General features: G+C 34.8%; 1 protein-coding gene across 4 annotated transcripts in view; it reads left to right on the top strand.

Moving 5' to 3' along the window:
* Window positions 1-21,338, top strand: part of als2b (alsin Rho guanine nucleotide exchange factor ALS2 b) — a 41,802-nt gene that overhangs the window by 5,799 nt on the left and 14,665 nt on the right. Inside the window, exons 5-17 of one of the 4 annotated variants that reach the window (XM_048200809.1) lie at window positions 1,354-1,530; window positions 1,700-1,847; window positions 4,349-4,517; window positions 4,693-4,789; window positions 4,887-4,964; window positions 9,312-9,506; window positions 9,683-9,854; window positions 10,575-10,764; window positions 12,905-12,970; window positions 16,641-16,803; window positions 18,978-19,109; window positions 19,270-19,398; window positions 19,592-19,615. In XM_048200809.1, the coding sequence (XP_048056766.1) occupies window positions 1,354-1,530; window positions 1,700-1,847; window positions 4,349-4,517; window positions 4,693-4,789; window positions 4,887-4,964; window positions 9,312-9,506; window positions 9,683-9,854; window positions 10,575-10,764; window positions 12,905-12,970; window positions 16,641-16,803; window positions 18,978-19,109; window positions 19,270-19,398; window positions 19,592-19,615 (1,740 nt within the window). Of the gene's footprint in view, window positions 1-1,353; window positions 1,531-1,699; window positions 1,890-4,348; window positions 4,518-4,692; window positions 4,790-4,886; window positions 4,965-9,311; window positions 9,507-9,682; window positions 9,855-10,574; window positions 10,765-12,904; window positions 12,971-16,640; window positions 16,804-18,977; window positions 19,110-19,269; window positions 19,399-19,591; window positions 19,616-21,338 lie in introns of all 4 variants that reach the window. The other 3 variants (XM_048200807.1, XM_048200810.1, XM_048200808.1) reach the window with 3 other exon arrangements.

The following is a 21,338-nucleotide window of genomic DNA, read 5'->3' as shown; positions in this document are numbered from 1 at the left end:
CAGGCTAGCACATTTGAGCTTCCAGAAGAGGTTTGTTCTCGCACGTCATTCAGGTTTGGTTGAGCTTCGGTTTACGCTCGCTGATCAATGTTTATATGCGAGTAAAAACCTTAATTAAACCTGTTTATCATAAAAAGTAATCAAGCCTCTTGGACTAAACCACTCAATTCATATGGATAATTTTTACGTTCTCTTTATAAACTTTTTGAAGCGTCAAAGTTTCAATTACATAGGCTGTCTATGGAGGGACAGAAATCACTCAGATTTAATCAAAAAGATCTTCATTTGCATTGCGAAGATAAACGAAAGTCTTATGAGTTTGGAACAACATGAGGGTGAGTAATTAATGACAGAATTTTCATTTTTGGGTGAACTAAACAGTACGCCTTGTCTTCCTGCTTCAGTGGAAATTACATCACATTGAATAATGTTGTGCATTTCAAGGCACTTCAGTAGGCCTTTAACAAATATTCTAGCTAAAATATCTCTTTTTGTTTTAGTTAAATATACAACACTCAAAAATATAAACTTCACTGTTGTTAGTTTCACTCAAACCATCCTTGTTCACATTACTTAAAAAACGCATGTAACTACATGAACTTAATTTATCTGAGTTGGTTCTACTAAAGCCGCACACATACTTAACGATTGTAAGGCCGATTATGAATGTAAATTGATACTTATGACTGATCGCGCTCAAACGCGTCCAGTCAGAGCCAGTTGCGTTCAGTCTGCGATTACAGTCGGTGTTCAAATTCCATGTGTAAGTATTTAAATCGGCTTCAGTCGCAGGAAACAATCGCTTGTATGTTGAGCACAGTCTTAGAATGCTTTAGCTAGTCGTTAAATGTGTGCCCGGCTTAAAAATGAGTATTGTCAGCCTAGTGTTTGTTCAGTCAACTTAACATTGCTGAGTGAAACGCAGAAATTAATACTTTTTTTTTTTCAGTTCATTTTGTAATAAACTGCAAATAGTTTAATAAGGTAAACTAAGTCAATAAATGTGTTCACTTATGTAATAAACTTTTATGAATTTAAAGTAAACTACACATATAAATGTTATGTAACAGTGACAAATTCATATGATTTGTATTTACTCAAAGATATTTTGTCAGCTTTACTTGAATTTCGTTTGTTCATACAACTAAATTGTTATTTGTACAAATTACTCAATATAGTTGTGTGGAACCACTTGACGCTGCTTTTTTAAATAAATCCAACAATTCATTTTTTTGAGTGTAGCTTGCCATTACTATTCATCAAGTTGACCATCCCAAGCCATCGTAATTCAAACTGTTTAATTTCTTCTAAATGTGCAATTCAGAGCTCTCACGTCCATCTGTCCCATCACAGCTCTCCAGTGACCCTGCTGATACTTTCACCTCTGACCCCTTGATCCCGGTCGCCCAGTCTGTGACTCCAATGGGCTCTGCGTTGAACAACTTGGTGGTGTCCTGTGCCTCTGCAGTGGGGGAACGTGTAGTGTCTACATATGAAGCTCTCTCTCTGAGAAAAGTCATTGGTTACTGGGTAAGTGTATTTTCCAGTTTGTATACTATACATTTTCATGCCAGAATCATGCTCTTTAAACATTAAACAAACACATTTTCTATATTATTATGTCATTTTCTAAATTGGAAAGAAACTGTAGGATAATGATCCAGCTATGATGTGTTTGACCAGAGTTGTTGTGCTCCAGGTTCCAGGAGAGGGCCGTGAGCGAGTGGAGGAGAGACTCCGTCTGGAGGAGCCCATGCAGGGGAAGAAAAGCTCCAGCCTGGGGGATATCCGAGAGGAGGAGGCGGAGCTCAGTCGTCGCCTGTCCCTGCCTGGCCTGCTCTCTCAGGGTACACACGCTCTCCTTCTCTTACACCCAGTGTACCGTCTCCGTAAGTCTGCATGGGGATGTGTATCTACACTTGAGTTTTCATTAGCGTGGACTAGTTGTCGAGCATCTTACCAAGTTTTGCCTCTCTCATCCGTCAGCTTATTGCACGCTTGGTGTTTCTGCTGCAGAGGCTATGAATAACTAACAACTCCATTCCTTTTTGTGACAAATTTCATAAATATTTAAAGCAAATGGTCTGATTTTATAATCATCTGAGTGTAGAGGGCATAACGTGACTCTACCGCTGTTTAGACCCATGTGAACCAGCGAAATGATTGCTATGAATGTATTCTTTCATTCGTTAAATATGTGAAGTTTAATCATAATCCTGTGCAGTGTGTTCAGGCTTAGTTCATTCAGTCCAACCCTCCAAATCACCGCTTGGCCAACTTTCGAATGCATATTGTAGTGTGTTTGTTAATGGCATGGCTTCTATTGCCATGGCTCTTCAAATTTCTGCCGACGGCACGTGTGGACAGTTTTCCCATATATTGCTGTTGCCATGGTTACAGACATTGCAGCGTTTGAGGTGACGACGTCGATATCCTACACAACAACTGAAGGTATTTATGTGTAGTTGCAGTTGTACAAAGCGTAATGTTTAGATTAGAAGTAGATTTCTTGGTGGATCTCACAGAAATTTTAGCTCAAAATCAAAAGAAAAATACATTTTTATTTTGCATAAAAGAAATTAAGCTTATTTTTCAACAATTAAGTTTTTTTGCATTATGAATGTGATAATTTAATCAAGCACATTTTACACCCAAATTCTTATTACTGTAGTGTTTTTGGACATTTGACATCATTCAATGGTGATTCTCATTAGATTCTATAGTAATAATTTCAAATATAGAAATAAAAAAAATACTTTAATACAAAGTTTATTTTTATTGAAATCAGAGTAAATTAAAGGCAGTATAACGATTTCTTGAAATTTAATTAAATATCTACACTACTATTCAAAAGTTTGTGGTTAGTACATTTTTTAAGTAAATTAAAACCAAAAAATTAAGTAGTGCACCTGTTTTCAATATTGATAATATTAAGAAATGTTTCACCATATCAGTATATTAGAATGTTTTCTGAAGGATCATGTGACTGAAGACTGGAATAATGACTGCTGAAAATTCAGCTTTGCATCACATGAATAAATTATATTTTTAAATATTTTCAAATAGAAAATAGTTATTGTAATTTGTAATAATTTTAACAATATACTGTTATTATTGTAATTTTAAGCAAATAAATGCAGGTTCGGTGAGCATAAAAACATTAAAAAATCTTACTGAACCCAAACTTATGAATGGTAGTGCAAATGTTTAAAGACAGTATTATAAAATAATTATTTACATTTGAGTATTTATTTTTTTGAGAATTTTCACATTGCAGTAGTCACTGAGTTTGGGTGAAAATATGCATAATTTTTATATAATGTGATGTCATAATGCAGAAAATTCTTGCTAAGTTTTAAATTAAAATACATTTTTTTTTATACTTGTGCGATTCAACTTTAGCAAGAAGTAGAGTTTTAGTAACAAGCAGATTGTAGATACGTTAATACCCCCCCCCCCCCCCCTTTAATTTATGTAATCAAAACAAGTTCAACTCTCCAGAGGTGTCAGAAACTTTCTGCTCTAGTGTTTTGCATGTGATTTATATTTAGTTTGCTGAGTTAGAGATTGTGATACAAGAACATTTTGGGACCTCTCTGCTCACGAGGCAGTTTCCAAAAGAGGGTTTTCGCAGCAATGCCGTAGAAGAACCATTTAGGGTTCCCCAAAGAACCTTTCAGTGAACAGTTCTTAAAAGAACCATTTTCTTCTTAGTGTGAAGAACATTTGAATAATCTAAAAAGAACCTTTTTCCACTGTAAAGAACCTTTTGCATGATGGAAATGGATGTTAAAGGTTCTTCATGGAACCACTGATACAGTAAAGCTCCTTTATTTTTAATACCTCAGCCTGATCGTGTGCTTGTCTGAGTTCATAAATCAGCTGAAGCCTGATACACAAGCTAGGGAACAGAAAACAATGGCAGCCAGCTACCTGCTACATACACACCTTTTCTCGTCTCCTCGCCCCCACTTGTGTGACAGATGGACCCCAGTGGGGCTGGAACATAACTCAGCATGGCAGCAGTCTGTGTGTTTATTTGTGTGTGCACCTGGCCATACCATTTATATGTGTGTGTGTTTTACAGAGAGTTGAAGTGAAGTTGGCCGAGTCTGTGGGTCTTCATCTGTGCTGTTAAATGATTCATGAGAATTTTCCCTATGCTCTTTGTTTGTGTTTATATAGCAGAACCAAACTAATGCATATTCAATGAGGAACAAACTGCCAAGAGTTGCATTTTCTTATGATCTGTCATTTTATGTCTTAGTTGGGTGTGGGCTGTGTTCTCCCTCTAGATATTGATGTTCCAATTTTTTTTATGTTTTGTTGTTTGTTCTCTCTCTCTCAGTGTCTCCTCGTCTTTTGAGGCGAACAAGCCGCCCCCGTGCACGGGCCATCCCGCTCACTCCAGGAGGCATACCTGAGGCTGATGCCCACCTGCCTTCTTTGCAGACAGAAGTGTGGAGCTGGGGCAGAGGCCAGGAAGGGCAGCTTGGACATGGTGATGTCCTTCCCAGGTCAGAGTCTTGCCATCAGCACGAGGAGCTCCCTTCTTCCCTAACAACTCATGAATTACATAAGATTCCAGGGATTTAAAATATAATGTGCTCTGCTAAAACGAGGACAGCCTCATTAGATGCATCACAGAGGAACCTAATGTAGTGATTTGTTTGGATTTCTCTTTCTTTCCAGACTGCAGCCCGTCTGTGTAAAGAGTCTGAATGGTAAAGAGGTGTTGAGAGTGGCTGCAGGTGCTCATCACTCTCTCGCCCTGACCGCCCAATCACAGGTGACACACTTCACCTGCATATCTGTGGCTTTTCTCTTGAGCGGTGAGCCTGTATTAGTGTAATCCTCTTGTAATGTGTGTGGTGTGTGTATGGCAGGTGTTCTCCTGGGGCTGCAACACTTCTGGGCAGCTGGGACACATGGAATCACCCACCACCTTCCCTCACTTAACCAAGGTATATGCGCACATGCACATAAAACAGAAAAAATATCACAAATGATTTTTGGAATATAGGTTTGATAGGTTTGGAAAAGTCATAAAAAATAATAAACTAATATTTTTAATTTTAATAATACTTTTAAAATATATATATATATAAGGGTCATTGATGAATAAGGTTTTTAAAAGTGTAAAAAAAACGTAATGGAGATTTAATTTTGAAATTTTATTAAGTGTTAACAATGAGATTTATGTGGTTTTTATAATCAATTAATGCTGCTTTTGTCATTTTTTACAAGATGGACAAAATTTGTCACCAAAAAAGTAATTCGGTTTAACCAAAATTCCAGTTTTACCAAATGACACTTTATGCCGAATGACGATATTTTAAAAGAATGCTAACAGGCTAATATCTAGCTAGCTAGCAAAAGGACAATCAAACATTTTGGGCCCTATTTTAACGATCTAAACGCAAAGTGTAAAGCGCACGGCGCAGGTGCACTCAGGGCGTGTCCAAATCCACTTTTGCTATTTTAACAACGGAAAAACGGTCCGTGCGCCGGGGCGCATTTTTGAAATGGGTTGTCCCTATTCTCTTAATGAGTAATGGGCGTAACGTTCAAGAAACCAATCAGAGTGTCATCTCCCATTCCCTTTAAGAGCGAGATGCGCTCGCGCCATGGCGGATTGCTATTTACATGGCAGAATTTGTTGGCGGAAAAGCTGAACGCTTTTCAAGCGAAGAAACCGATCTGCTCGTGCGCGAAGTTAAAGCGGGCTTGCAAATGCAGGCTTTCAAATAGCTCAGCGCGATGAGTCAGTTAATATATATATATGTGTGTGTGTATTGGCACGATTGTTCAATTAATTAGCCAATTTCGTTCATCATTATAAGTAGTAATAGGCTGAATTGAAAATAGGTAGCCTAATTCTAATACACGCAATGACTATTCATCATTACATTTTTATATTTATGTAGCCTACACAATAATATTCTTTTACACTGTAATCCTTTTGTTTTTAATATTTGGCATGTTTGTGTGATGCGCATCCCTGTGTGTAATAAGCAAAGTCAACGCGCCCAGAGGCGCAGTTTCTACCAACGCGCTCTAACAAAAAAATATTGTGCCATTGACTTTAGACTTTAGACCAGGTTTGAGTTGGTCTATGGCGCAGTCTATTTTCAGCTCCTTAAAATGGCAATGCGCCTGAACACACCTCTTTTTTAAGACCAGCACGCCCATGGGCGCACTAACTGGCGCAAATGCATTTACTAATTTAAGGACGTGGCGCTGAACGGGAAAATGCGAACGGCGCCGGACGCAAACACACTTGCGCTGCGCCTTGCGGCGCATTGCGCCGGGTGTATTATAGGGCCCTTTATATTTAGTACAAGTTTTTAAAATATTACAACATTTTCCATGTTTTATAGCGGTTGTACCGAATGACCTGATGTTTCGGGACATGCGCATGAGCAAGTGAAAACATGAATTTTTCAAATAGTTAGGAGAGAGTTAGTTACTTTGTTTCAAGACCATCCCTGCGTTCCATTTGGAAGGGCTCATCCCTATGCCCTAATCCCTTCAAAGGGTTTACACTCTGGAGTGAGAGCTTTGAAGGGTTTTTTTTTTTAATGCACTGCTGCGTCATCTTAACGAGACAATCGAGGAGGCGCCTTCATCTTTTTTCCCCTGGTGTACTCTTTGTAGATTAATATGCGTTCATTTACTGTAGTAACATTATAAGCTACTGCCGGTCTTTTACGTTAAATATAAAATATATTGTGTCTGTGCATTTGAAACATTTGAATGGACTGATAAAGGTAGCTGTAAAGTATTTTTGTTGAAGTACAATTTCATTTTGACCATAATAATGTACCAAATCTAACTCTTATAAATATTACAGTAGTATAGAAAAATACTATACATACATTTATAGGTAAAATTAAACTCCGAGCTTCCCATTCTGTGATGTCAAACAACTTCCCTGTGCAAAGGATCATGGGGGCCTGAAGTATCCATCAGTTGTACCCTTCGCAATCATTCATTCCGAAGGGCCCTTTGAAGTGGCCAGTTTTGAGCCCTTCGGTTTGGAACGACCCTTCAATATGGCGGCCATGATTGTTTTCACACTGAAGTGCCCTTCAGAGGGTGATATATCCAGTTTGGAATGCACTGCAAGTGGTCCTTTGCGGGTGTTTGAATGATGTCACATCCTGTCACATGATATTGACCGCATGACTTGACCCAAAATGTTCCCTTTATATTGTTTACTCAAAATGACATCAATGAAATTCATTTTTCCAGACATTCTTTCTCATAACAAAGCAACAACTTCTACATATAATTTTAATACCATTTTGCACTATGTTGATATATGATGTTATAAAATCATGCCTTAATAAAAAATATATACATTTTAAGATATTTTAATCACTAATAAAATGCCTGTATGGGCCTTTGGACGGTTAAACCAAATGACCTTTTGACACTTCAAAATCTTTAAAATGCCTTTATATGCTGCAAAATATAATTAAAACCTTTTGGATTCAATAAAAGAGATCTAGTTAATAAAAGAGATCTTCATGTAATCACAGACGGATTTGATGATGGTGAGCTCTGATCTCCATGTGGAGCACCGGCTGTTATCAGTCTTATTGTGTATTCAAAAATCTCACTGGATTATTACAATTAATGGCAAAATGAATGTTTGGAAATGTGAGCGGATATTTCCAATTGACACACTACAGCAAAAAATATAAATAACTGGCTTAAAGCCTTTTTTGGGGGGTGAAAATACTGACGTGCCTAAGACTTTTGCACAGAACTGTGTGTGTGTGTGTATATATATATATATATATATATATATATATATATATATATATATATATATATTATATTTTTCTACACTCATTCAAAACATTCAAAAGTGTTTCAAAGAAAGTAATACTTTTATTCAGCAAGGATACATTAAATTTATCAACATTGAAAATAAAGACATTTATAAAATTACAAAAGATTTCAATTTTAGGGAAATTCTGATCCTTTGATCTTTTTATTCATCAAAGAATTCTGGGGGGAAAAAAATCACATGACCACAAAATGATTAAACAGCACAACTGTTTTCAACATTAATAATAAGAAATATTACTTGAGCACCAACTCAGCATATTTCTGAAGGATTTATGAAGGATCATGTGACACTTAAGACTGGAGTAATGATGCTGAAAATTCAATTTTGAAAATTCAGAAAATTAATTTTTCAGTTTTTTAGTGTATTTTGGAGCAAATAAATGTAGCCTTGGTGAGCATATGCAAATCTACCGACCCTTAAACTTTTGAAAGGTAGTGTAGTTAATAATAATAATATTAATATTATTATAATTTTTATAATAATATTAATATTGTATTTAATTTATAATATTAAATATATTAACTATAATAGTAAAATATTTATTATAATTATTATAATATTAATTATATTTTTATTTCTATAAAATTTTTTCTGTAAATTGTATTAATTCAAATTGGTATAAATTGTATTTCTTATATTATTCTTTATAACATAGTACTGTATATAACACTATAATAACACACGTTTACTTAAATGAGGGTATACCATTGTTTTTAAATGAAGCCCATTATAATTATAACAGAATTAATATTATATTAATATTATAACAGAATAACTATACCATAAAAGAAATCTTAAGAAAAGAAATTAGAATTAAGAAAAGAAAATTATTTACATTTCTTTTGCCTTTAAGTTTGTCCCCAAAATTTATTTATTTATTTATTTTATTTTATTTATTTATTTTTTTTCTCTGGTCTAGTTGCTTATGGGAATTTGCCTTGCAAGTATGGCAAGGTTAGAAACTCTTGACACTCGTGCACTCCTTGCAGCAGTGTGAGTCTTTACACATCTAGTGTACACATGTATCCAGTTTGCTTGGATGCTTCCTGCTCAGCTCCCTAATTCAGTAGTCGGAACACTGCCAAGGGTGCACTCAAACTTTAAATACCTAACAATTCCCACAATGCACTATAAAAAGCAGTGAGCATCAACTGTTCACTTAAACCATTAAAAATGGAGGATGAGTAAATATTTCATGAGGGCACTGTATTATATAACATCTACAAGGAAGATGCATGATAAACAAAACAATTCATACTAATAGGATATTGTTCCTGATGTTATTGATATACCAATAATGTTTTAACTACACAATCATGTGATAGTAAATCGAGTCATCGGCGTTCCAATGTTTAGTAGATTAAGGCCCTTGCTAGTGCCCAAATTTGTGTTGACAACATACTGATTCATGACCTGTTTGCTTTGTTTGTCCTCTTTTGTCTTTGCGCAGCTGTCAGATGGGATTCGCGTTTGGGATATAGGGGCGGGTCAACAACACACTCTCTTACTGGCTGATGGAGACTGTATCCAGCCAATCCTGTACTACAGTGGGCAGCAGGTGAAGGAGGTGACGGAGCAAACGGAGGAGGAGGAGCAGACCGGAGAATACACACAGCAACCAGTGCTGCTGCCCTTTTGTATGAATGTGAGCAAAACTTTGTCATTATCATCATCATCATTATCACTTCAAATTGCTATTGTATATAATAAACTATATTCTCTGATTACTGTGTTTTGAATTGTGTACATTGATGCTGTGTTATTACTGTTATTTACATAACTTATGACTCTTTTTATTGTGTGTGTGTGTATGTGTGGTAGTTGGGCTATGTAAGCAGTGTGTGCTCAGGAGGACGGACATGTGCAGCGCTGACTGATCGTAATGTAATGGGTTTTATTGCCAGTCTGCATGAGCTGGCGGCTGCAGAGAGGAAATATTACTGCAAACTCAGCAATGTCAAGAGTCTTCTGCTCCAACCATTGCTCAAACTGGGTATGACAGTGTGTGTGTGTGTGTGTGTGTGTGTGTGTGTGTGTGTGTGTGATGATAACTGTTTTTATTCTCTGATTTAGACTTTCATTAGCATATCTTCATTATAGCTCTGCACAAGCTGAACATTTACAGTCCCTTGACTTATGCAACAAGGTTATTATTAACTAAATGTAAAACCATACAAAATGTGTTACTTGAAATTAAATAAATGTTAACTAAAATAAAATAAAATATTTAAAAAAACTTATTTTGTTTCAGCTTGTTACCAAGGCACAATTTCTCATTTCCGTTTAAAGTTGAAGTACCTAAACATAATAAACTAAAACTAATAAATACTCTATAGACATATTTTAAAAATATAATACAAATGACAAAATACAACAAATTACTATTATTTTGAACTAAAATTAAAGTGAAAATATAAAAATAAAACCTAATTCAAAATATTAACAAAAACTAAAATTGTATATCAATGATACTAAACTGACACCTGTATGCAAAAGTATATCTTATGATATAATACAGTACAATATAATATAATATAATATAATATTATATAGTTATTCTTAAAATTGAGAGTTCAGAATTATCAGAAATGTTGCTCAATTTAAAAATAAATAAATAAATAAAGCTCAAAACAAGAAATGTCTGTCCTGTGTGTTTGATTAATTATTTAGAATTTGTAGGTCTTACATTATTTTTTATTATTATTTTTTTAAGATTCTCTAAGCTCCACCCTCGGTCAGTCCACTGCAGGGCTGCTGCAAAATCTGATTGGACGATTGAGTCGGCTGTCTCAGCTCACGGGCCAAAACTCTGCCTCTCTAACCTCCTTCCTGCGGCGGTCACGTGATATCCGAGGTCTTGTTATTCTTGACGACGCACATCTGTTCCTGGACACATATTCAGAGCAAGTATACTGCACACACACAATTAAAGAATCTGAAGGCATGAAGTGGTTACCTCAGCAGATGGAATAAGAGCCGTGGGCTGTTGTTCGTTACCCTGTGCTCATTAATGAGGAGATCACATGAAATACAGGATTTATATTGCTCTTTAGAGTGTACAGTGTAGATGTGTCACAACCATGACCATATTTAACCCATAGTATCAGACTTGTTTAAATATCAATGCCTGTTCAGCGTTCATCAATTTTGTGGAAAGTGCCAGAGCACAAGACACCTGTTGAGTGCAGTCTGACCAGATAAACACAGTTAATCTTGAAATCAGATTACTGTAACCTGCTGTGTTCCTGAATTTCAGGATGTTTTCAGCATGTTATATTCTCTACAGAGCTGTACTGAATTAACTTCTAATTCAAAAGAAACATATTCCAGCATCAAACAGATTTAATACTTCTAATATGATGCATAATTGAAAAAATCCTCAAATGTCTTTAATCAGACAGAACCTCAGTTGTTCAAGATGATTTTAAGTTGAGATTTTCTTTTGAAGTGTTGTCGTTATTTTTAAAAAGTTGATTCAGAATCTGATATCTCTGTTCGTGGGGTTTTCCCAGTGGTGCCAAGTTTGGAGTGTGCAAGGACCTGGAAAACCTGGAAATGTCAGGGAATTTTCATTCATTTTTTTCTTTAAAATGTAATTAAAATAAAAACATTAAATTACATGGAGTTATTGTCTCCCAGAAGAAAGAACTGATTCTGAATTGCCTAAAACGAGTGGTTAGTAATTCCAGTCTTACTTGCGCTAACCTATGTAGGTTTGTAACAAATGTGCTTAATGCCAGTCTATGGTCTTCCCTCGAACAACGTCTACTTTAACCCTCAAATACTGAAATTGTACCTGAGACCTGCAAGAGTATGGTTCATGCTGTCGACATTTAAAATAGCATAATTGTCGTCACATTCAGATCCGTTTAGTAGGATAAACAAATTTCTGCCTGCATTATTGTCAATGAACGGATGCCAGTTTTAATAAGAAAATTAAACTAAATTAGTTGAACTTAACAATAAACATCAATATTTAAAAAACACTGCCGTTCAAAAGTTTGGGATTTTTATTGTTTTTAAAAGAAGTCTCTTCTACTCACCAAGGCTGCATTTATTTGAATAAAAATACAAAAAGAAAACGGTAATATTGTGCAATATTATTACAATTTAAAATACAAATAGTTTTCTATTTGAATATATTTTAAAATGTAATTTATGTCTGTGATGTCAAAACTGAATTTACAGCATCATTACTCCAGTCTTCAGTGTTACATGGTCCTTCAAAATATCATTCTGATATGCTGATTTGCTGCTCAAGAAGCATTTATTATTATTATCAATGTTGAAAACAGTTGTGTATAATTTTGAACAGCATTTATTTGAAATAGAAAGCTTTTATAACATCATAAATGTCTTTACTGTCACTTTTGATAAATTTAAAGCATCCTTGCTGAATAAAGTATTAATTTCTTTAATTTCTTTCCAAAAAAAAAAATTCTTACTGACCCCAAACTTTTGAATGGTAGTGTATAATGTTACAAAAGCTTTCTATTTCAGATAAATGCTGTTGTTTTCAACTTTCTATTCATCAAAGAATCCTGAAAAAAATAGTTTACACATACACATATAGTATGGCTTGCACGATCCCCTTCCTCAATCAGGAAATATGCGTTGGAATATTATGACACCTTTTTTCGTTGTTTCACAATACTCAATTAATGATTGTAAACTGAGGTTGGTGTCTTTTGAAGAAGTATCTGTGCTGAATTTTACATAAATAAATCATAACAATCCCGTGCTATGGGCACAGCCATTGATACAGGCTGCAGCAGCTTCCGCTTTTCGTATGCAGAAGTGTGATGGCCTATGGGGCACTTTAAAAATTCATGGGAATCTCTGTTTTCAATACATTTATTCAATTAACTTGAAATTACTCTTTCTGGCTGCAGTCTCTCTATAGTCATTACAAATATTATTCTGTAATAAATGATTGTAAAGGTCATGGGAATTTATTGCTCAAAAGTGTTGTATCCTTCTTCTCAAGTTGGCTCATTTTCCTAGCTGTAATAATGTCCTTATCTTTCTTATTGTGTCATGCAGGTACTGTTCTGCAGTGGGTGATCTCTTAGTCATGGGAGGGTTTCAAGCCCTTGTCAAACCTTGTCAGTAAGTGGTATATGTGTGTGTTATGCCCTGTCCCAAATGCTTTCCTAAGTATGGAAGTAATTTAATGCCAAATGTTTTCGAAATAAAAAGCTTGTTGAATTGCACTAACTGGAAAAAAAACATGCATCACATTAGCTGTGCTTGCATTTAGATGCATTGTATTTTTAAGGCTTGCATTTTTATGGGCTGAAATTCAACATGGTCGTATATTTAAGCTGTGAATATTTCAATAAAAAATATTTCACACACATTTTCATTATTAAAAATTCAATAATTTATTTTCACCTTTCAGATTTCAATTCCAAAATATTCATTCTGTTTAAAAATACAACCTATAAAATTCGACTAGCAATTTTCAGTCCATTTTATTTCGCTTTACAAATTCGCTTCCACAAATTCAGTGGTTAAAATTCGACAGAAAATTCAACATTTCACATCCGGGGAACTGCAGGAAAAGCAGTAGAGTGCCGATGCATGATCTCCATCTGCTGTTAGTCGACTTCACCAGCAGGTGCCGCTAGCGGCTGTTTACAAAGACGAGCAACGGCTAGTAAGTCATCATTCATTCATAAAAACGGATTTACAGAAATGGAGCAAGCGGTAAGTGAATGTGTGATGATTATCAGGGCCAGTATAAATGCAGAAAAGCTGATAAAGACACAAAAGCTGCATTTATGTTTAATTCAGTGTCTTTACGGTTACTTTCCGTGTTTAGTCTACATGTAAGCAGCTTTCTCTCCCGTGAACGAGATTATAATGTTATTGTCCGATGCTGGTGTACAGATCATACATTAAATCTGAGGTAGACATATATTTCTCTCTGTTGTTTAGTTTCCTTAACTTTATATCGCAGCACTGTGTTGTAATACTATGGTTTCCCTCATCCGTCATAGGATTCCCCTGCCATCAGGACATATAAAACTAATAACACAGCTTAATGGACTCGTGTACAGTGATATAAAAGAGCAAACTCGCACCTCGTTTGTGATGTAAGTTATACTATATAGGCTCCAAGAAAGCAGATACTGGCATAAAGTTGTTTTGACGCTGAACGTTTGATTTTCGCAAATTTAGGGACCGTCTCTAAAGTTACGATATTGGTATTCACGTTTCTACCTTCAGTAGCGTTTAAAGAGAATGATTTACAGTCACAAAACCAACTCTAAAGTGTTCATCTAGGTCTCAGGTAATGCAAACCTTTTAGATTTTTGATGCTTATTAAAATAAAAGGTAACACTTTATATTATAGTTAGTTAATATGAACTAATAATGAACTGCACTTCTACAGCACTTATTAATCTTTGTTAATTTTAATTCCAGCATTTACTAATGCATTATTAAAATCAAGAGTTGTATTAACATTAGGTAATGCACTGTGAACTAACATGAACAATGAACCGCTGTAATTTTATAAACCCTAACAAAGATTAACAAATACAGTAACAAATGTATTGCTCATGGATAGTTCATGTTAGTTAAGACATTATGATCCATCCATATTGTAAAGTGTTTCCAAATAAACTGTCAAGTAATATGTGAATATTGCTATGTATTTCACTACTGTATGGGATCATACAAAAATGCCATAATTTAAAGCTCAATAGCATTTGACGAGAATGATTTACAGTCACAAAACTACCTGTAAAGTGTTCATATGGTGTCAGGTCGAACAGTGATGCGCCCTTCTCTCTCTCTCTCTCTCTCTCTCTCTCTCTCTCTCTCTCTCTCACTCTCACTCACTCACTCACTCACTCACTCACTCACTCACTCACTCACTCACTCACTCACACTCACTCACACACACACACACACACACACATGTTAGGTTTTTGTGAATTGTGGGGACTTTCCATAGGCCGCAATGCATTTTATACTGTACAAACCGTACTTCCTATCCCCCTACCCTACCCCTAACCCTAAACCTAACCATCACAGGAACCTGTGCATACCTTTATTTTCTCACAAAACCACCATTTAGTATTTTTAATAATTAATTTACATTGTGGGGACCGGTGGCCGGTCCCCACGATGTAGGTGAACTCAGGTTTATATTACATCGTGGGGACATTTATATACATCCCCACGATGTAATATAAACAAGAACACACACACACACACACACACACACACACACACACACACACACACACACACACACACACACTTGAACTCACACAAACTCTTGTACGCACATGCACATGCATATTCAAACACACCCCACTCAAAGTACATGCATATTATATACTATTTCTATTTTTTAACACGTTCATCACACAATTCATTCTACTTCATTTTCATTTTTCCTGCTCATATATTATCCTGGAAAAATAAAATTAACTAAGTAGAACGAATTGTGTGATGAATGTGTAAAAAGAAAAAAAGAAAAGAAAAAAAGTATGTGCATGTACTTTGAGTTGTGTGTGTTTGAATGTGTGTGTGTGTGTGTGTGTGTGTGTGTGTATGTGTGTGTGAGAGAGAGAGAGAGAGAGAGAGAGAGAGAGAGAGTAGGGCGCATCACTGTTCGACCTGAGACCTAGATGAACACTTTAGAGTTGGTTTTGTGACTATAAATCATTCTCTTTAAACGCTACTGAAGGTAGAAACGTGAATACCAATATCGTAACTTTAGAGACGGTCCCTAAATTTGCGAATTGACGTTCAGGGTCAAAACAACTTTATGCCAGTATCTGCTTTCTTGGAGCCTATATAGTATAATCTACATCACAAATGAGGTGCGAGTTTGGTCTTTTATATCACTGTACACGAGTCCATTAAGCTGTGTTAAGAGTTTTATATGTCCTGATGGCAGGGAGCTATGACGGATGAGGGAAACCATAGTATTACAACACCGCGCGGCTGAATTAAACACTGAATTAAACATAAATGCAGCTTTTGTGTCTTTATCAGCTTTTCTGCATTTATACTGGCCCTGATAATCATCACACATTCACTTACCGCTTGCTCCATTTCTGTAAATCCATTTTTATGAATGAATGATGACTTACTAGCCGTTGCTCGTCTTTGTAAACAGCCGCTAGCGGCACCTGCTGGTGAAGTCGACTAACAGCAGATGGAGATCATGCATCGGCACTCTACTGATTTTCCTGCAGTTCCCCGGATGTGAAATGTTGAATTTTCTGCCGAATTTGAACCACTGAATTTGTGGAAGCGAATTTGTAAAGCGAAATAAAATGGACTGAAAATTGCTAGTTGAATTTTATAGGTTGTATTTTTAAACAGAATGAATATTTTGGAAGTGAAATCTGAAAGGTGAATATAAATTATTGAATTTTTAATAATGAAAATGTGTGTGAAATATTTTTAATTGAAATATTCACAGCTTAAATATACGACCATGTTCAATTTCAGCCCATAAAAATGCAAGCCTTAAAAATACAATGCATCTAAATGCAAGCACAGCTAATGTGATGCATGTTTTTTTTTCAATTAGTGCAATTCAACAAGCTTTTTATTTCGAAAACATTTGGCATTAAATTACTTCCATACCTAAGCCTTTACTGTCCTCCGATTCCATAATATCGCAAGCGAATTATTTGCTATTGCTCATGAAGTGTTAATATTTTACAGATGCTGAAATTTACATGATTACAGATTGAATTATATTAAAATGATATAATGAATCTGTCTGTTTGTATCTGTCTGTTTGTAGGGATGTGTTTGGCAAAGGGGCAGAGGTTGTTCAGAGGTTGTCTGAATGTTCTGAAGAGGGTTTGCCCTTAGCGGACGTTCTGGCGCATCTCTTTTACCTACCCATAAAGCACCTGCATGAATATGGGCGACTGCTGCTGAAACTGGCTACCTGCTATGAGGTGGTGGGTACTTACTGGAAACACAATAACACTTAATTTTTGTCCATTTCAACAAAAAACATGCACCTATTAAAATTATGTGACTTATTATTTGATTATTATTTGACTTTTTTCCTGTTTTATTGTTACTGCATGAAACCATAATGTTTTAATGTAAAGGTAAATTGTAATGTTTTGCTGGCTCTGATTCATCTTCATAACAACTAATACAACTGTGGTCTAAGAAAATACTTGTTAGAACCACTTTTGGCAGAAATTAACCACAAATACAAATAAAATTAAAATGCCACCTAATATGAAACTTTTCATAACGCATATATACAAAATGATAAACCCCCAATCCAACCTGAATAAGGAAATCTCTCTCTCTCTCTCTCTCTCTCTCTCTCTATCTATCTATCTATCTATATATATATATATATATATATATATATATATATATATATATATATATATATATATATATATATATCTATATCTATATCTTTATTATCTATATATAAAATTTTATTTTTTATATGTTTTTTTTATTTGTATTCATTTGTTTTTTGCTTATTCAGATTATATATATATATATATATATATATATACAGTACAGTCCAAAAGTTTGGAACCACTAAGATTTTTAATGTTTTTAAAAGAAGTTTCGTCTGCTCACCAAGGCTACATTTATTTAATTAAAAATACAGTAAAAAACAGTAACATTGTGAAATATTATTACAATTTAAAATAACTGTTTTCTATTTGAATATATTTCACAAAGTAATTTATTCCTGTGATGGCAAAGCTGAATTTTCAGCATCATTACTCCAGTCTTCAGTGTCACATGATCCTTCAGAAATCATTCTAATATGCTGATCTGCTGCTCAAGAAACATTTAATGTGTACAATTGTACAAAATATTTGTGTACAATATTTTTTTTCAGGATTATTTGATGAATAGAAAGTTCAAAAGAACAGTGTTTATCTGAAATCTAATCTTTTGTAACATTATAAATGTCTTTACTGCCACTTTTGATTGATTTAATGCATCCTTGCTGAATAAAAGTATTCATTTATTTAATTTCTTTTCAAAACAATAAAAATAAAAATAAAAATTCTTAATGACCCCAAACTTTTGAACGGTAGTGTATAATGCTACAGTAGCTTTGTATTTCAGATAAATGCTGTTCTTTTGAACTTTCTGTTCATCAAGGAATCCTGAAAAAAAAAGTACACAACTGTTTTCAACATTGAAAATAATCATAAATGTTTATTGAGCAGCAAATCAGCATATTAGAATGATTTCTGAAGGATCATGTGACACTGAAGACTGGAGTAATGATGCTGAAAATTCAGCTTTGCATCACAGGAATAAATCACTTTGTCAAATATATTTAAATAGTACACAGTTATTTTAAATTGTAATAATATTTCACAATATTACTGTTTTTTTAATTACCTGTTTTTTTTAAAATACAGGTTTTTTTATTACCTGTATTTTTAATTAAATAAATGTAGCCTTGGTGAGCAGACGAAACTTCTTTTAAAAACATTAAAAATCTTAGTGGTTCCAAACTTTTTTTTGGACTGTACTGTACTGTGTATATATATATATATATATATATATATGTGTGTGTGTGTGTGTGTGTGTTTTTATATGTATTTATCTGTTTTTTTGCTCATTCAGATTGGTGGGGTTTCTCATTTATGACATACATATAGCATGAGCATAGACATGAGCATATAAATATATACATATAGATTTGCTTATTCAGGTTGGATGGGGGGTTTATCATTTTGTTTGTACCTGTTGTGAAATGTTTTATATTAGGTGATATTTTAATTTTATTTGTATTTGCGGTTAATTTCTTCCAAAAGTGGTTCTAACAAGTATTTTCTTATATATATATATGTGTATGTATGTATGTATGTATGTATGTGTGTATATATATATATATATATATATATATATATATATAAACTAAATATGACCATACTAAATGATAAACTGAACCAACCTGAATAAGCAAAAAAAAAAACACAAAAAAAACACACATATTCAGGTTGCCTGAGTTTATATTTTTTGTGTGTCTCATTATATTCAAAAACACAATACTGGCAGAGCTGCAGTGTCCGCTGATTATCACTCAACACACCATCTTTACATAAATCTCATTTTTGTCTCTGTGTGACAGAGTTCTGTGGATTATCAGAAGCTGCAGGATGCCTGCTCAAAGTATGAATCCATGGCTCTTCATCTGAAGAAGAGGAGGAAGGAAGCTGAATACACGCTCCACTTCTGGAAGAGCTTTCCTGGAAAGATGACCGTGAGTCACCTTGCTGTTGTCTCAGGCCCTTAGAAGCACTTTACCTGTCAGTTTAATGCACATCAGACAGCCAGGTGCTCTTCCTGTTGAGCACTTGTGGAGTAGAGAGACGACGTGGATGAAGTTGGGCTGTTAATTAAGAGTTCTCCTCTCTTCTCAGGACTCTCTTCGTAAACCATCTCGTCGGCTGATCTGCGAGAGCAGTAACAAGGCTTTAACTCTTCAGAACGCAGGACGTTTTTCCGTCAACTGGTTCATGCTGTTCAACGATGCACTTGTTCACGCGCAGGTTTGCCTATTTATATATACGATTTACTGCCATTTCAGTTTCATTTCCGCTTTATCTCTGCCTTTTCTGTTGGTCTCATCCTTCTTTCCTTACACAATGCTTTCACTTGTTTTTTATATTTGCATATAGGGCCAGACTAACAATCTGTTTCCAATGACTGATGTTTTAGTGATGTTTATCTTTGTTTTGGTAGGGCATGGTCCCCTATAAGAGTCTTGTAAGTATGGGCTGTATGAATGAAGAGTTTCCCCATAGCATACTGTCCCCTAGTGCCCAAGGATGCACCCTACAGCTGTAGTGTTTAGTCAGTGCTTCTGTTAAAGGAATATTACCAGTTAAATAAAACTTTTATTTAATGCTTGAGGCATCCAATTAATGCAGAAAATAATCTTGACTCATCCTACAATAAAAAAGAAAGAAATATCATTTAGTATAAAAATATTTCAAGTAATAAAGTTGATTTTTATGGGTTTATATTTAATATTGGTTAACTATAATAACGCGAATGCACTTACAATAGAAGTCTATGGGGCAAGTCAGTTTGAAGTGAGACTTCATTTCAAGGTGGATGAATTTCTGCTTATGTGTTATCTACTTAATTCCTGTGGGTGGAGACATTTTACTCCACTAAAAAGTACTTTGATAGTTATATCTTTTTGCAACAGTGTGGCCGTTTCATATTTTAAACTTTTTGTTGTGCTGTACAATCTCTCCATAGGCTTCCATTTGAAGCATATTACTGTACAAACTGAGGGACGAGTCAAAATGATTTTCTGTGGCCGCAGATGCTGTCAGGAAACTTGTGTTATTTAACTCTAAACTATTCCTTTAAAAAGAATGTAATCAATTATTATAATGTATTATTGCAATAGAGTTCAGTTTGAACCTGTAATTTTGACAGAAATACCTGTAATGCTACCTTGTCCAAAGTTTGTTTCCGTGTGGTATAAAACTCTAGGAAGATGACAGTACATCTGGTTGGGTACATTCCAAGGCTTCCTGCTTGCAAACCCTTTGTTAAAGACATGTTATAGCATTTATGCATAAATGTACCTGTATCTGGTTGTAATTAAGGGGCATGTTGTGCTGGATGTTAAACAGTAGTGGTTCTGTTTAATACTGAGTCTCGTCTTAGTGAATGTATCAGTGAGTATTTGAGATGATGATCCATTATTTTTATCCCCGTTTTTTCCCCTTGACACCTCTTACAGTGTCTATATGTGTCTGTTTGTCCTTTCATCAGCATTATCCCTTTCCATCCTAAAAGAACAAAAAAAATATATATGTGAAAGAACAATATGTTCAACATTTTACATTTTAGTCAACAACCTACAACAACTGTTAGCCAATTCACAGTTGGTTTATGTTTGAGATGCGCTTGTGTTAAGTTTCATTATCCTGTAGGCAAAATACACTGAATCAAAATATCACTGTTTACCAGATACAATTTAGCTTGATGCTTGTAAACAAACCCTATGAAATCTGAATGCCAAATTTCAGATATTTAAATTCTATACTTTTTTTTTGTCTAAATGATAAATTAATCACAAAAACTAAATTTAGTCCTTTTAAAGTCTACAAGTGAATTTAGGCATTATACACTGCCGTTCAGAAACTTAAGGTCAGTATGTTTTTTGAAAGAAATTAATACCTTTATTCAGCAAGGATGCATTAAATTGATCTTTAAAGACATTTACATTGTTTTCAAATGCTGTTCTTTCGAAACATTCTATTCATCAAAGAATCTTAAAGGTGCAGTAGGTGATCAGGGAAATGTTAACGTTAGCCTGCTAGCATAGAAAGCATACAATCTCACCCTCCCTGCAAATCGCTGTCCAAGGCCACACTGTCCTCCTCCAAAACGCATGAATGCGCACAGACAAAGCGTCACAAGAGACGACGTTAAACTAGCTCATGTCTCAAAGCACATAACATTACAT

This window comes from Megalobrama amblycephala, linkage group LG8, assembly GCF_018812025.1.
Source record: "Megalobrama amblycephala isolate DHTTF-2021 linkage group LG8, ASM1881202v1, whole genome shotgun sequence".
In the NCBI taxonomy this organism is placed as follows: domain Eukaryota; kingdom Metazoa; phylum Chordata; class Actinopteri; order Cypriniformes; family Xenocyprididae; genus Megalobrama; species Megalobrama amblycephala.
This window is presented reverse-complemented; position numbering and strand designations above follow the sequence as displayed.